Source organism: Ochlerotatus camptorhynchus, unplaced genomic scaffold (assembly GCF_037179485.1).
Source record: "Ochlerotatus camptorhynchus isolate MF236.1 unplaced genomic scaffold, CSIRO-AGI_Acam_v1.1 ptg000663l, whole genome shotgun sequence".
NCBI lineage: Eukaryota > Metazoa > Arthropoda > Insecta > Diptera > Culicidae > Ochlerotatus > Ochlerotatus camptorhynchus.
In genome coordinates, this window is record NW_027041142.1 from 421,385 (window position 1) to 439,840 (window position 18,456).

The 18,456-nt window shown below is 36.9% G+C and overlaps 1 protein-coding gene across 3 annotated transcripts in view; it reads left to right on the forward strand.

Moving 5' to 3' along the window:
* The window catches only part of cac (cacophony), a 435,895-nt gene that overhangs the window by 377,704 nt on the left and 39,735 nt on the right, over positions 1–18,456 (forward strand). For 2 of the 3 annotated variants that reach the window (XM_065237936.1, XM_065237937.1), the window contains exons 29-30: positions 37–264; positions 13,265–13,341. In XM_065237936.1, coding sequence (XP_065094008.1) covers positions 37–264 — 228 coding nt within the window. In that variant the 3' untranslated portion in view covers positions 13,265–13,341. Of the gene's footprint in view, positions 1–36; positions 265–13,264; positions 13,378–18,456 lie in introns of those variants that run through there. The other variant, XM_065237935.1, reaches the window with a different exon arrangement.

Genomic DNA, 18,456 nt, shown 5'->3' on the forward strand with positions numbered 1-18,456 from the left:
AAACCATATCGAAAAAAAAAAATCATAAACCCGTAGAAGCCATCCCTGTTCAATGCGATCCTCGATATGGCCGCCCTCGATAAAACGAGCGGCTCACGAACCGGCTCGCTGAGCATTGAGAACGGTGAAGGCATCAACTCGCAGACCCATCTGCTGTACGCCCAGCATCCCAGCGTCGGAAGCAACGATCACGAACACGATCACGAGGGCACATTGGCCAGCCTCGCCCGTCGCAACACCAAGCGCAAGCGGTCCTTCAGGTAGGTACTAAGGTGCTCCCAATGAGCATTCCAGTTTTTTTTTTTTAAATGATATTCTATATCTATCTATCTATCTATCTGTACATTATCATTACACTGAGGACCACGGGATCACCGATGGCCGCCGTGTGATCCTCATTTCTGTTCTGTCCCTCCTTACAATACACATACACTCACACTTCTTTCCAAAACTGTATAACTCTTTCAGCTCCTCGCACATTTCTTCGGCCATTGTTTACCGAGTTTTGGTTTTGATCTGTTTTTTCGTCTTTTTCTTGTTTCATTTCATCGGTCACCACGTTAACCATATTTTCCTAGGAGCAGAAAGGTGAAGTCTCGTTTCGAAACTGGTAACCATTTACCGAACCCATTTGTTGGCTACCCTTTGTTTTTCCGTTCGTAATATCGATATGCCATATTTGTTTTCCATTCCTTTTGTTGGGTTTGTTGAAAAAAAAAAGATCCAAGTTTTCTTTCCTTACTATTAAATGTGTTGTTGTTGGTTAGCTGTGTACGTACACTGATTTGTGATTGTTACATTCCCAATGTAATACGTTGTTGAAGAAGTGGTACAACTTAATTCACAACGATAATAGCCAGTCCGATGAGTATCAAGCAATTGTTTCCCGGTTTTCTCGATTATAGATGTTGAACTAGGTTAGGAATTGGCTAGCTGTTGGAGCATTAGGCTCCCAAATGTATCCAAATATGGAAGGGTTAGCAATGAAAAAAAAAAGGAATTTGCGTGCTTAGCGCAATGTACTGCTAAAAATCGTAATGTAGAATGTGGAATGGTGCAACACATTGGGGAAGAGGGTAACAATGAGGCACTAGTATAGTATGATCTGTGACGCTAATAGCGGTAAGTTCCACCGCGGAAACTTTTCGAAAAGCTGGATTAAATCTTAGTCCTCGGATCGGTAAGCACCAAGAGAGGATTAAACTATGAAAGCACGCAACCATTATCTTTTATATTGTTGAGAGTGTCTATGTGTGAGTGTATTCAGTATCGGCAAAACAGTTGTTATTTTTTTTCAGATTACCACTGGAGCAACAATAGAAAAGAGCCCATCAGTTCTAAAGTCCTTTCCTCACAAATCGAAGGCCACCCACACAGAAAAAAAGTTGTTGAATATTTCATCCAAGCTGCTGCAACCAGGTCAATCCATCGGTTGTGTTATATAACGTTGTACGATGTACATCGATTTTGCGATCAAAATTACATCCATTGATGTAATATTGTATCTGCTTTTTGCTATTACATCATTGTTTCATACATCAGCTTGAATTACATTACATTTTTTTTGGTGTGCACACGAACCAAAAGCACCATCGGGTAGGGGAAAGCTTTTATTGTTGCTCCAGAAATAATCTGAAAAAATAACAACTGTTTTGTCGAGACTGAATACACTCACGCATAGACACTAGAATGCACTATGGGGCATTTTCATACAACCAGGCGGTCAAAAATATTTCCATCATTTTTTCACAATTTCTGCTATTATTCTTGCTTTGTTTCATCAATATAAGGTGTGCACGGTAAGAAAAAAGTACCCAAAAGTAAGTTATTTTCACTCATCTCGGCACTATAGTGCAGGAACCCAAAAGTAGATAAAGCGGGTCAAAGTAGTTTTCATTTACTTGTGTGCAATTCGTATGGAATTTTCCACTAGCTTTCTACCCAAAAGTAGGTTAGTTGTACCCAAAAGTAGGTAAACATGATTATACGCAACGTTGAGTTCCCACACTTTACTACCCCTGTTGGGTGGTTTTGCTTCTCCGTTTTTGACAACATTAGAAGGAGAAAAGGAGACAAACTAGTCAAAAGTAGGTAAAAGTGAACTGGCCGTTGGGTACTTTTTTCTAACCGTGTGCGTTATCACTTTACAACATTTTCACGACCAACTTTTGAAAAGGGCCTAACTTTTGATTAATTAAAATTTAATTTTTACGATTTTATAACGGTTACAGTTTCAAGCTTGTTTTCAGAGAATAAAATCTATTGAACAAAGACAACCTACCATGGTATTATTGGGGGAACACCGTAAAAAATAAAAAAAAAACACCTTATTTTTTGGAAATATGTTTATTTTTTTCAACTAATCTTCTGTAAAAAAAATACAAAAAGCCATGATACAATAATCAAAACCAAATATGTTTCAACGAATTTCTTTTTATTCCTCTGTTACAATATCATCATGAACAAATTCTTCTTCAATTTCAACGACTGCTTTCATAAGTTCCTCCAAGGCATTGAAGTTATTAGTATCGACTACTGAATCACTTACAGAATTTTCAAATATCATGAAACTTTTCACGATGTCGGGATAATCTGTCGTCTTTTTGCCATCCAAATGGAACTGATCAGTGGGTCCGATTCATTAATGCCGCGAATAAAGACATCATGTAAATTTTCTACTCTTGATCGTTTTCTTGCATGATGGGTTTGATATTTTTTCAATTGTTTATGTTGACTTTCTGCTGCCTCTTCCGCTAATGAACCAAGTGGTGCTGGTGAATGTATGATTATTTCTCCGGCATGAGCGAGAACTTTATGCACGGTTGCAGGAATTTTGTACCAATCATACAATTTAAGACAGAGCCTTTATGTTTTTTATTTATATAATATTTAAAAAAATATAATAAAAATATATAAATATAATTAAATATTTATATAATTTTTCGTAAAGCTGTGTCGTCACATGTTTTTTTCTTTGTTCATATAGTTCTTTGAACGGTTTCGTTCCCTTCCATTTTTTGATATCCATTCTGTATGCAATATGCAAAAGGTATTCGAAAAATCTTATCCAAGCATGAAGTGGAGATATGCCGTAATGCAAGGCTTCTTCGTTTGATATAAACCCTTCCTCGAATTTCTCTGCATCATTCATTACATTTGGTGTTGCCCCACATATTGGACAATTCCGCATCGACGAATTTCCAGTGATATAAGTTAAGACTTTTCCGTCTATCATACTGAGGACAAAATCAAAATCAACAATTATATACTTGTCGTTTGAGAGTTCAATTTTCACTGGCGTTCACATTGCTCCTGTTCGATGAATTCCTCGACGCCAAATTCTCCATCAAGCCAATTCCGAAAATACGACTCAAATCGCTCTTTCGTGCGATTAGCTTCATGCCATTTGTTGATGTATTTAGTAACGATTTTATGGATCTTTTCATCGAGACGTTTACGTTTTTCCACCGAGATGTTATAATGTTCACAAATGAATTCAATTGCTTTGTGAACATTGTCACTATGGCTTAATTTTGCGTCTAATAGATTAATAATGGTTCTATTATCCATGCTGACACTTGGTCTCAACCGTAAATTTGAGTTACACTGTAGTAGTTTAAATAAAAGCTACACAAAATACACTATGGCTTCAAATTGACACTACAGTAGGTTAAGTACAGACTTAGGTATAAATTAAACTCATCCGCGTATATGCGTAGGTACATACTTACGCATATGCTTCTATAATCGTCATAACCCAGGTACTTACTTTAGAATAAAGCATAAACGAATGTAGTTTTACGTTCATCCAACAGTGAACTTTATGATAATGATGACTTCTTTTTGTCCAAAAGCTTAAGCCCTTTTTAAAAGTTGGTCATGAAATATTAGAAAATGTTCTTTAACAATATATTTCGACTATACCAACCGAATATAACTCCAAAAGTTGCAAAATAATTGTTGAAAAAGTTTGTTTCCAAGCCGGCTCTTGTACAATTTGAAATCTCCCATAATAACCGAAAATTTTCAAATCGCTTATATTTCCAATGGGGCAGGTTGGGGCAGGCAAACTCTTCAGTACTTGTTAGAGTACACTCAAAACTTCATCCAGAGCTGAGAATTAGCCTGGGAATGTGCGAGACTCGAAAGTTTGTGATCAATAAAGTTAAATTTTCATTAATTTTCAATTTTTTTTTCTATTTTTATTTTTAAATTTTTTTGTCTCCGTCAAATTTCTAAATGGATTTTATTTTCGGAAAGCTTATTAAATTACCTTTCCAACGATGTATAATGATGTGGTAGTTATATGATAAATAGTGGATGAAATTTTATTTGAGTGGTAGTGTATTTTTGCGGCAAAATTTGTACTTTTCTTACTCTTTTTTGACTTCGACATCCGATATCTCAGAAAATTAAACTGCTAGAAGCTTGAAACTTTCAGATTCTCTTAGTTGAAATGTTTACTATCGACCAAAAATAACGAAATAAGGATTACTGAAAGTCGATTTTTTGATTTTTGACCATCTGATATCTGATAGTGGAATGGTTGCGTGCTTTCATAGTTTAATCACCGAAAAACCTACAGGACACTTAATTCTGACTTATGCCCGAAAATCGCATTTAAATGTGCGGTGATCCGAACTATTAAAACCATAGGATTTTTTGTATCTCGATAAAAATCATTTGTCCAGAATAGATCAGACCTGAACTAATTCATAAATTTTGCATGTGGGTTCATGGCTTACTTCCCGTCAGTAGTGTGCTTTGATCAGAAATTTTAATGTATTTGCTATGGTCATTCATGTCGGTTTGTCGGTGGTTCAATCCTCTCTTGTAGCGGTAAGCTCCATCGAGGATAATACGCGATTTAATTCGGATTTTGGGAAATTTGGATTCAATTCTTATCCTCGATTCGGTTAGCACCAAGAGAGGGTTAAACCATAGAGGTAACTCTAAGACCAGAAGGTCCCGAAGAAACGAGCTCAACTTTTTGGCTCAGCTCTGGTACTATCTTCGGTCCCAAGCTTATCGATGCACCCCTCGAAACATAGGAAAATCCACTAACCCCTAATTTTATCTGTCAAACTTTCATTGCGAATCAAAACAAACATTGTGTAGTAGTAGAATTTCGACTAGAATGGGGTACGTTAATCGTTTGCTTGGGACCAATCGGCTAGTCAAGTAGTGAGCCAATTTAAAATCGTTAGTTTCGTATTTATTGTTGATTAAATTATAAAAGCACGCATCCATTCTCTCTCGTATTGTAGAGAGTGTCTATGTGTAAGTTCATTCGCGAGAGAGCTGTCAATCAACTGATAGTTCTGGAGTGCATTTTGTGAATAGCTCGTATGTAACAAATGTAAACAAATTGACATTTTAATGCCTTCAGACAATACTCTGCTTACTCTTCCTAAAGGCAAAATTTAGGCCCGGTACCTCATTTCTGTTTCATTTTCGCATCAAAATCGAAAATCTATCGCTTCGAAAATAGAAACAATTTTTTGTTGACCAAAACAAAACACCTCGTTTCTCTAATTGACAAAAAGGTTGCATACGACCCAATCGAGTCCTTTTTGATTGGGTTTATGTTGCAGTTGCAGTTGTTTTTATGTTTGACATCCGAAACAGGAACCTATATCAAGCTGAACATTGCATTAGCTCCTAAGTAACATTAATCGATTCTCTTCGTCGAGTTTCTCTTTCGTTAATAACTTGAGCACATAACCGTTTCTTGTTGTGTTTGTCATATTAGATGCTAGATAAATGCTTCTTTTACCGATCTGTGTGCTGAAAATACCTGGGAATGAAAAGTCGACGAAGGGAATCTGTCAATATTACTTAGCTGTGGTCCAGGTGCGGTAGCTGCCTCCCTAGCGGCGGTAGCACTGGTACGGAAAACAAGACCGACGGAAAACAAATCAAGGGAAAAAAAAATCTGTTCTGGACTGATCCAGAAGCAAACATCGGCTACTTGCCGGTCTAGAAACTTCTCTCAGCTACAATGCAAAGCGTCGCACTTCATCACAATTCTCTTGGTTGAGAAAGGGATCCTGGGGATTGCTTGCATTCTTAAGTTTCCGTAAAGATCAGAATTTTTCAGGACATTCAGAGAACTTTTTAAAAGTGAAGAGTTGCTTCGAAGGGGTCAAAAGCTTTAACAAAGTTCATTGACCCCCTCGGAAGTTTAGGAAACTTACAAGAAGTCCAAAAATGCTTAAACTTCTCTGGTATTACTTAAACTTTTTGGAATATTCTGAGCTTCGCGAAAGTTCTTGTAAGTTCTTTGATGTTTTATTATAAACATATTGTCCCTGTCCTCTGCCCCTTGTTTTATGGGTTCTCTTAGCTCAAAAGTCACAGAAATATCTGAGACGTGATTTGAATTGTTGGGCAGTTCAAAATTTACGGAATAATACCTGGTCATCCTGAAGTCTTGAGAAAATATTCTGAAGACTTTCTTAAGACCTTTGATCACGCAAGGGCAGAACTATCCTACGTTGTGTAATACCTGATGAAAATTAAGCACGACCGATTATCTGGCCATCCTGACAGGCATACGAACTATTGCATTTTATTGATAGGGATTCAGTACAATACAGAAGATGGTACATTGATTCCACTACTAGCAGCACCTGTTTGTTCTTGTTCACAATTAGTTGACGTTTGCACAAACAATCCTTGATATCCTGAAAGTCCTTAGAATTACTTCTGAGCAACCCGGTATCATGATAAAAATATCAGTGACGCACTTGAAGAATATTTAGTTGAAGGTATGCAGTTGGGGTTACAGTTGGGGAGTAATATTCTAGAAGATGAAAGCTAAAGCAAAATAATAAATTCGCTTTTTGACACTAAACTAACAAATTGGTTGCTTTCTCCCATACACCCCTCGAAAAATTCATGTAAACTTCTGCGAGACATAGCGCACATAAAATTAACGCTAGATTTGACATAAATTTAAGCGATATTTCGTGTGAATTTAAGCGCAATATCGCATAAATTTGCATTATTGTATGCAAGCTTGTAAACGATTTCACTGTTTATGTCAAGTGTAGCTCATAATTAAACGAAGGGGGATTTTACAAAATCCCACTGAGGGGCGCTATGATGGTGATTTTTCGCTAATGTAATCATATTTATTTGAAATAGCTGCAGTGCATCAAAATTTATGAAATTTATTTTTCGGATCTATTTTCCAGGGTTGCACTCAGGGTTACTTCCACTCACTTGCTATAAAAAAATGTTATTCGGAATTATGGAATCATGAGATGGTATAATGGTAATTAATACTTGTAAGCTAGAAGAAGAGGTCGGGAAGTATATGTTTGACACATAAAATCTGTCAATATTGCTTTCAGTGCGTCACTCTGAGTGAACGCTCACGAATCATAAGATCGCTGATTGTGACGCTCTGAAAGTGAAATTGTCAGGTTTTATGAGCCAAACATATGCTTTACATCTTCTTCTTGTTACTTATAAGTACAATACAACCATTATATCATCTAATGATTGTATAATTCCGAAATACATTTTTTTATAGCTAGTGAGTGGAAGCAACCCTGGTTGCACTCACTTGCTATAAATTTTTTTTTTCGGAATTATGAAATTATTGGATGTTCTAATAATTATTAGAACAAACAATAATTTCATAATTCCGAACATATTATAATATGCTAATGGTGGTTTCGACTGGTTGACTGGAATCACTTTATGGGATGGCTTTCTCAGTCTTTTAGTAGAAACGATTTTTTTTTTTTTACGTTCCCGACGTTTCGACCGTTTGGTTGTGGTCTTTCTCAAGGGTTGTAATGTCTATCGTTTCCCGTTACAAACTTTTACGAATCGAGGACAGCGTAAATGTAGATTTTTCATGACCTGTTGTTAACTTTTAGGAAATTTTTAAAGTGATCTTTTGCACAGCACTGCAACGTTTGTCACGTTGCACAGTAATACCAACAATCAATACGAAACTAACGATTTTAAATTGCCTCACTACTTGACTAGCCTATTGGTCCCAAGCAAACGATTAACGTACCCCATTCTAGTCAAAATTATAATACTACACAATGTTTGTTTTAATTCGCTATGAAAGTTTGACAGATAAAGTGAGGGGTTAGTGGATTTTCTTAGGTTAAGAATAATTTCTTAGCAACCTGGTATCATGAAAGAAGGTAAGAGATACTTGATTTGAATTTTTCTGAAGGTTTCGATGATAAGTCACATAGGATAGATGAACCAGCAATGGCTATACGTTAATATTATGGTGTGTTTCAATCATGGCAGATGGGATTTCCATATACTACGGTGTATCTCACGACGAAATATTTGCCGCAACTTATTCACCATTCCATTCTATCTTTTCAATCATGTGTGCCTGTACTGCTCTAGCTTCTCAGCACTAGTTGATGATGATCAAATACACCTGGATTTGGATAGTTATGCAGTTTTAAAGTTCTTCAGAATGATGCCTGATCATCCTATAGTCATGGGAAAATATCCAGCGGTCCTTATTAAGATCTTTGAAATCTTGAAGGTCTTTGGATTCATTTTTGATCAACCTGGTATCATGAAAGAATATATAAGAGACGTGATTTGAATTGATGAACAGTTCTAGATCTTAAGAATAATGTCTGATCATCCTGAAGTCTCGTAAAAATATCCAGAGGATCTTATTAAGATCTCTGGATCCTGATGGTCTCAGGAAAAATGTCTTAGCAACCTGGTATCATGAAATAATATCTGAGATACGTGATTTGAGATGTTGAACAGTTCTAGATCCATAGAATAATGTCTGGTCAGTTTGAAGTCTTGGAAAAAATATTCAGAGGGCTTTCTTAAGATCTATGGGATCCTGAAGGTCTTTGGAATAACTTCTGAGCAACCTGCTATCATCAATGCATATCCGAGAGACATGTTCTGAATTGATGAACAGTTCCAGATCTTCAGAATAATACCTGCTAATTCTGGAGTATTGGAAAAACCTTCAGAGGGCTTTCTTACGGTGTTGTGAATAATTTATGAGCAACCTGGTATCAATAAATAATATTTGAGAGACGTGATTTGAATTGTTGAACAGTTCTAGATCTAGAGTATAATGCCGGGCCAACAAACAGTTTGAGCTGAATAAAGGTTGGATAAGCTATATTTTTCCTGATGATGCATATTTTTACCTGAATAAGCTCTTATTCAGCTTTCAATGTTTTTTGGGTGAAAAAATTTACAGATACTCGTACTAAGATCTTTGGAATAATTTCTGTGCAAACTGGTACCATGAAATAATATTTGAGAGACGTAATTTGAATAATGGACAGATCTAGAACTTCAGAATAATGCCTGATCACCTTGAACTCTCGGATCCATTCTAAGACCTTCGAAATTCTGAATAGCAATTTCACCTTTTTGAAATGTTGGCACTGATTTTGTTGCCTATGGATATGTTAGTGTGAGAACAGTGAAAGAACATTATTGTTTGGCTGCGCACTTTTCGGAAATCTCGGATTTTCTCTAAAACACCGAAATAGGCTTATGAAAGTGAAATGCGAGAATCAAATTGAGGATAATACGGCATAGTGCTTAGCAAAATCGAAAATAATTCGAGATTGGCTATAATAATATATAGCAGCTGGAGCAGCGCTAGTTTCAGGACAAGGGTTATGGGGTGTTTACACTTATGCTATTTTACTAGTTGCTAGCAAAAAAACTTACCAGCATAATGTAAGCAGGACATTAGCGTCTACCAGCATGAGCAACTGAAATTCGTGCTAGTTGCCTAGTTCCGAAGACAACATATCAAGAATACTCTCCCATTTTCAGGCAGAATCGCGTCATCTGCCGCTCAAACGTAAATGCTTCGAACGAATTGGATGGCAAATGTTCCATCCTCAGAATAAAGGTTTGTGTATTTGCTCATTATTCTATGCATGGCTTCCACCTTTGCTCGAGCGCAGCACTACTGTGTTTGTCGCTTGGCTTCAGGCAAAGTTGCCAGTCTTCTTGATATGTTGTCTTCGCTAGTACACTAGCGCTAACAAATCCGCACAGATGTAAACACCCTATTAGGTCAAATTTTGGGTACCGTTAGTGGGGGTGACATTGGTCGTAACATCTATGGAATCCTAATGGATGTGGGCGTCTCTAGTGGAATATCTGTATAAAGAAAAAGAGAAGGATTAGTCATTTCCATTTAATCCCACTACCTTTTTTTTCCCGTTTCGGGACCTAACACCACTGCGACCAGTAATTCTATTGTAATATATCCCGTGTCCTTAGTTTAGTGCATGTCGTATTACTCCACCACTATTGAGAAATGATGAAGTGGATTTTATGTAGACAACTTGTAGACTGCATAGTATTTATCTAAAGCTATTTTGCGGCATTCATGGCGGCAATGTTGCCTTTCGATACTTGCGCTGTTCGATCCAGCGTTCTTTCAGACGATTCTCTCCCGATGGTTTGGAAACAGTTTCTCGGAAAGTGTGCGATACCGTTTTACAACATTTCGCATTTTGCACAGTTGTAACCACGATCATTCCCGAAAAGATCCCCTTCTTCCGGAAGGTTCTAGAAGTGCACCATCAAACGATGCAGGAATGTACGGTTGAATGATTTTTTTTTTAAGAGATGACTCTTTCGCCGAATAAAATCGCAGCTATGGCTCGGAAACCAACTAGTGTCCGCTAACTGACAGTTTCAGTGGTTTTCTGTCGGTACTTTCATCTATTCGCAAGGTCTGGAGAAGGCTGGCCTGTTCTCAGACTGTTTCGACAATATTCTATGAATTCGAGGATCAAGCTCACACTCACGCTCGCTTCTCCACCAGATGCTCAGTCGTTGATGGTACCCGTTCCGCCGAACGTGCTGGTTCTTCTAAAGAACAAAATTTTACTGAAATCGACTTCCCTTCGGTCGTTAGCATCGTTTGAATTTTTCTTCCTACTTCGTTTATCCTTCGAGACATCCTTGTCATAAATATGGCTTTTATTCACTTCACATCTTTAAAATTCAATTGGTAAACAGAGAAGATTTTATGATACACTTTAAAACGCCTAAAAGGCAACAATATATGCTTTTCGCTCTCAATTAAAACCTAATGGTTTTATGGTTGCTTTTATAATGATAAAACACGTTTTTAGAGTGTTTTATCAAGACATTAATAAAAAAAAATCGCTAATGAAGTTAATGATTGATTTATAGAACAGTTGTATGGTAAGATTGAGAGCTGCTTTAAATTTAATTTTAAAACAATACAGTTTTTGACTTCTCGCCAGACTGTAAAAGGTTTTCAAAACAGCAAAAAGGTGAACTACTGAGCAGGAACGTTTTACACTGTGAAATGCTGTATTTAAACTAAATTGATTGCCATTATAAAACCATCATAAATCAGAGTGGATGCCAAATGATTGCAGAATTGTTACTTAGTTTGAAAACTGAGGTAGTGGAATTAAATGGAAATTTGTAGCTACAGACGACTATCTTTGGCAAAGTCCTGCTAATTAAGAATCGGTACGCTTTCAATTGAATGTATCTCAGAATCTGTTTGGTTTCGAACAAAACGTTATTCGAAGAAAATGTTACGTATTATACCTACTGATTTTTTTCCCCAGTATCTGGCCATTCAAATAGCATCCTTAGCAATATTTACACTTTTAAGCTTAGCTTTGATGACACCCTAATACATTTCGCTTGGGCGGAAATCCGGGTAGTTTGGGGTGTTCATTTGTCTACTCCATTATCGCGATATCACTGTTGCGCATTCTTAGATTGTAGAATCGCTTTACGAGTGATCAGAGATGTTATGATGACTAGGATTGAACCCAGGTCTGCTGGGGTGAGAAGCAATTACGCTTACCACCACACCACCGGCGCCACATATTAAGCACTGGAAAGTGCTGTTTAAATTTGTTGTAGGCCAGAGAGCACGATGCGGACTGACTGTAAGTTTTGAATCTGCTTTGCGACCCCGGCGTAGTGGTTAACATCCATACCTCTCACGCCAAAGTCACGAGTTCAAATCTCACCCCGGACAAGTCACGAATGACCCAAGAGTGTTAAAGTGACTATAAAAAAATATAATAAACAATCACTGTCCACAATAGAGGTGTGCACGTGCCCTCCCTCCCTTGTCTCCTTTTAATGTGGAAAGTGAAGGTGTCTGAAAAAATTCCCGACACATTTTATAAATTTTGCTACGCACCTTGACTCGCATATTTTGTACAGTAAAGTCAGATATTTTCAAGTAACAACATACGTATGTTGCAATCAAGTTTGAAAGAAACGTTTTACCCGAGTGGGTGAAAAAGAAAGCTTGTAGTTATTCTGCGAATCAGTTGCTGCTCGGTAATGTTATCAGCTTAATTGGGTTTCCGCGCAACGCCCCTAGCTTAGAATAGAATTCCATCCTTCAACTGTTTAATCCAATCCGTTAGAATAGATTTCCATAGCTTAAAATTTATGTAGCGGTAAGTAACCAGAAAAATAAATTACCAAAAATCACAATCTTAAGGGGCAGTTTTTGCCAGCTCACTAGTGTAGTATACTGTAGATAAAAAAAAACAAGCTAAGGCTTCATATTATTTTTAAAGTTGCATTTCAATGGTTTGCTGTAAAATATAAGCTTGTCTGTACATTCTTGTCTATTTGCTTGCTTTTGTCTAAGAACGTGTAGTTTAGCAGCAAGGCTTATTCAAGCATAGAGCATGCCCTTTTTGACTGCATCCGCATGTTTGTTCCTTTGATAATTCTACTGACACTCTCAACACTTGTAACTAAACACCAGAAATGGAACACACTCTCATTCACATTGATCTACTCACTTATCATGACAATTCAGCTTAGCCTGCACCATCTCAACCAAACTAAATATAGGACAAACTTCAAATCAATCCACAAAATTTACCTCGATTGGACATTGGTGACTTACAAAAAAAAAATTGAGAAAAACAAATGTTACATGTAGTGCAATTTAAACCAGATAAGGGATCCCAAAAAAAAAGTACGATTATGAACCTCAACCATAGGTTCCATAGCTAAGTTTATCTGTAGTGAAAGTAGTCATGTCCTTAGGTTTACTGAAACTCATAATTACCAATCCATGTGTCGGAAAATAGTGTAGCATATTTTAACAGTTCATCCTTGTATTCCTTTTCCCCGTGCATCCTTTCTCGTTCTGCGATTGTTTTTCTCGTTGTTTTACCTATGCCTGCAACTACATCAACAACAACCTTAACAAACTACAACCCGGTCCATGGATGGGTCACCCGGATAGGAGCTGCAGGATAACTCCCGGCAACCGTCGATGGAATCGTTGACCGGTGCGGATGGCCATCTGCATCCCGGTCATGCATACCATAATGGACATCGTCGATCACCGAGCTTGAGGTTAGTACTAATCGAATAAGAGGGTGGATCAATTGAATTTAGTTGTGGGGAGTTGGATGGCTTTAAGGAATTTTATATCATTCGGTAGATTGTGGGATTCTAAAGCAAATTATTGAGATGATTTTAAAATGCCTTCAAAAAAGGGGGGGTTGATATAGTAAGGTTTGCCAACTTCCGACAAAATGTTTATCTTTTGTTGAATGAACTACTTCACTCAGTTTCAGTATTGGCTGCCAACTAAATGGCTGTTCCAGGAGTCATAACTGATTGTAAGTGATTAAAATGGGTATCCTAAATATAAATTGACTATTTTGTAGCTCACATTGAACTACCCGAGTAGCCAACAAGCCCACTAATTGCCCTATTTGCAAAGTTTGCAGGCTCAAATAACGGGCTTGTTGGTTACTTGGGTAGTGTAGACTCATTCATGTTCTGTTAGGAAATTCAAATTTAGCTGGATGGAGAACATATTTATCGTATGGAGTATGCTGGATTAAAAGTGACACCAGGTGAACTGTGAACTATTTTATGAATAGTCATTTGACAATCATAGACTCATTCATGTGTTATTATCAGAACTGGTCAATACAGATAAGATAGAAATAGCTTGATTGTCTTTTCAGTCTTTCGGTAGATCAAAACAACTAAGTAAAACACTGAGAAGCCAAACATTCAACAGAAATTGTTAAAATAAAGCAAGTGGTACACATTACAGACAAAAGAAAACATAACAGAAAGTACATACAAGACTGCCATAGTGAACAAAACCTACAAGATAACTACTGCAAACATGACAAACAAGAATGAAAAGAGAAACAAAAAAAAAGATAGGGAGGATAGAAAAGACACACAAGTTGGACAAGACAGACGAGACCGACACAAAATAGAAGATAGTCAAACAATACAAGGCAGAAATTATAAACAAACCAGACAAGTCAGACACGTCAGACAAAATAGACAAGACAGTCACAAAATACAAGATAGTCAAACAATACAAGGCAGAAATTATAAACAAACCAGACAAGTCAGACACATCAGACAAAATAGGCAAGACAGACAAGATAAACAAGACAAATAGAACAGACAAGACACGATAGACAAAACAGATAAGGCATTCAAAACAGAAAAGACGAACGATCAGACAAGAAAGACAAAACAAAAAAGACAGACAAAACAGACATTACAGACAAGACAGACAAGACAGACAAGACAGACAAGACAGACAAGACAGACAAGACAGACAAGACAGACAAGACAGACAAGACAGACAAGACAGACAAGACAGACAAGACAGACAAGACAGACAAGACAGACAAGACAGACAAGACAGACAAGACAGACAAGACAGACAAGACAGACAAGACAGACAAGACAGACAAGACAGACAAGACAGGCAAGACAGGCAAGACAGACAAGACAGAGAAGACAGAGAAGACAGACAAGACATACAAGACAGACAAGACAGACAAGACAGACAAGACAGACAAGACAGACAAGACAGACAAGACAGACAAGACATACAAGACAGACAAGACAGACAAGACAGATAAGACAGATAAGACAGACAAGACAGACAAGACAGACAAGACATACAAGACAGACAAGACAGACAAGACAGACAAGACAGACAAGAGACAAGACAGACAAGACAGACAAGACAGACAAGACAGACAAGACAGACAAGACAGACAAGACAGACAAGACAGACAAGACAGACAAGACAGACAAGACAGACAAGACAGACAAGACAGACAAGACAGACAAGACAGACAAGACAGACAAGACAGACAAGACAGACAAGACAGACAAGACAGACAAGACAGACAAGACAGACAAGACAGACAAGACAGATAAGACAGATAAGACAGACAAGACAGACAAGACAGACAAGACATACAAGACAGACAAGACAGACAAGACAGATAAGACAGATAAGACAGACAAGACAGACAAGACAGACAAGACAGACAAGACAGACAAGACAGACAAGACAGACAAGACAGACAAGACAGACAAGACAGACAAGACAGACAAGACAGACAAGACAGACAAGACAGACAAGACAGACAAGACAGACAAGACAGACAAGACAGACAAGACAGACAAGACAGACAAGACAGACAAGACAGACAAGACAGACAAGACAGACAAGACAGACAAGACAGACAAGACAGACAAGACAGACAAGACAGACAAGACAGACAAGACAGACAAGACAGACAAGACAGACAAGACAGACAAGACAGACAAGACAGACAAGACAGACAAGACAGACAAGACAGACAAGACAGACAAGACAGACAAGACAGACAAGACAGACAAGACAGACAAGACAGACAAGACAGACAAGACAGACAAGACAGACAAGACAGACAAGACAGACAAGACAGACAAGACAGACAAGACAGACAAGACAGACAAGACAGACAAGACAGACAAGACAGACAAGACAGACAAGACAGACAAGACAGACAAGACAGACAAGACAGACAAGACAGACAAGACAAACAAGACAGACAAGACAAACAAAACATACAAGACAGAGAAGACAGACAAGACAGACAAGACAGACAAGACAGACAAGACAAACAAGACAGACAAGACAAACAAAACATACAAGACAGAGAAGTTAAACAATATAGAAAAGATAGATAAGACAGACAAGATAGCTAAGATAGACAAGGCAGATAAGACAGACAATAGGGAAATAGCAAAACCAGAGCAAAATAATACCAAATTTAACTATCAATAACTTATTATGGTATTTGTAAGTTGTGAGCTATAACAAGATAATAGCTTATTCTGCTATCAAAGCATAATTTGTCATTGTAATGATATTTTGGTATCATGAATTCAAGGGGTTATTTTGATGTGATAGCAGAATAATTTATTGAAATGTCATTAAATTGAATAATTTAAACAAGCTACCAATATCTTGATGTAAGAGCATGTCACATCAATTTTCTATGATTTTTGCTATTATTTACTCGAGCAGGAACGAATATTTCGATACCAAACAATAATACCAAAAAAATTGTTCCCACAATACCATTCCAAGATCAATTTATGATAATGCAATGCCAAAACAATACCACACTGATATTATTTTGGTATCCAAATATCAATTTTAGTTATTTACAAAGTATTTTGCGTGCAATTTTTTGGTATTATTCTTTGGTATTTTACCTTTTATGTCATGCTGATCAATACCAAATTTAAGTGTAGGATCTGAATTAGTTATTCATTACTTATTTTCTCCTCGGGTTGATATGGCAACAACTGACTTTAAAATAACTCAGTTATGGTCCCATAGATTTGTTGATATTATTTCAAATATTTTCCCTCTTATATCAAACAAACTAATAGCAGTGCTTGATCTCCTGCTCCCCAATTTTAAGAGTAAAACTTGCTATTTATTTGATAAATAGCATATGAGTCTTTTCAGCTCAATTCAGAGCATAAGATATGGGTCTTTCCAGCTCAAGTGGGTACAGAATTTAAAAAAGTTGTGGTCGATGTCACCGATTTGAGCCAAACTTGGCCAAAACGTTTATTTTGGCATTCTGAACAAACGACTTTTCTGGTTGTCTAAATTCTTCTGGGCTACAACCCTGGATTTTCGAGATTTTTAAAAATTTCATCTTTCAGAAGAGATTACTCTACATCCAAATAAGCTATTTGTGATCTTAGAACGTCAATTTGAAGGTTTTTAATACAGATTTTTTTATAGATGTGCTCACATTTTGTTTTTTTTTTTGTAGAAACTACAGTAAATAGGCTGATAACCAGCAGGTATTCAAATTGTCAAAAAACGGCCTATTTTGACCATGGGCGGGATTTTTTGTTTCTTAGTAATATGGGCTCAAATTTGCAGTAAACTTTTGAAAACTCTTCTACTTGATGTGTTTCCAAAGGCAAATGATTTGGACAAATAGTTTTTGAGATATGACCACATGAGTGAGTGGTAGTTTTGAGATTTTTTGGTGGAAAATCACTACTATTTAAAAAAAAAATCTTGAATTCCTTCACGCCACACCGATGGCACAATAATATTTTAACGTTATTTTTCAAATGTTCTGGGCCAGAATCTCATTGTATAAAATCATAACTAGCTCTTTTATTTACTTCTGGCCGTAATTTAATTGTGGTCCTAAAAGTGAAAAAAAACGTTCTAATGTGATACAGCCAAAACGTTGTGCTTAAGAAGTACGAGAAAATCAGATAGATTAGCAGGTACATATATAAAATTTCAGTTGTGAATGACAACTGCGGCTTGAATAATACTCTTTCATTTAATTTATTAGATACAATCACACGAGCAAGAATGCTTTTTTTATTATAGTTAAAGGACCTTTATTTTTCATTTTCCATTCATGAACGTAACTGTCATGTTCGTCTTCTACGCATTTGTTGCTAGTGAGGTTGTATCTAAAAATAATAAATTAACTACTCAAATAAGGGTATTATTCAAGTAGCAGCTGACAGATTCTCGGTGTCGAAAATGTGCATAATCAATAGATGCCTTTGTTTCAGTGCGTTTTGTTCATTTCCAGCAGATTGGCCAATGTCATGGTTCATACCGTGATGAGTATTAGAGTTTATCATATGCATGACTTCCATTTCCTCAATGAATGGCGGCCATCTGGGGTGAGATTGTCTATTTTTTCAAGGTACTGGAAATGAATTCTGCTGATATGGAAGCAACTTATCAAATTTCGCAGCAAATGCCCCTTTCATTAAAGTTCAAATAGAGAAAAAGTTTACTGAATGCATTCATGCACATCTCAGAAAAGTTAATTCGTCACTATTTGGATAGAAAGGCATTGGTACGCTTGTCTTATGCGAAGGTAATCGTTCAATACGTGCACTGCCGATACTCGCATACCAGCCCCATATAGTTTTCATCACTATTGATGTTTATTTATTTTTTATTGCTTTCTCAGTCTAGGGTAATCCAAACGGTCAGTTATGCATTGTTTGAAGTTTCGGCCATTTCTTGTGACCATTTTTAAGGGCAAAACTGTCTACACACTTAAATTATTTTACAAGAGTCAGTATTGCTGAAAAAGTCGGTAAAAA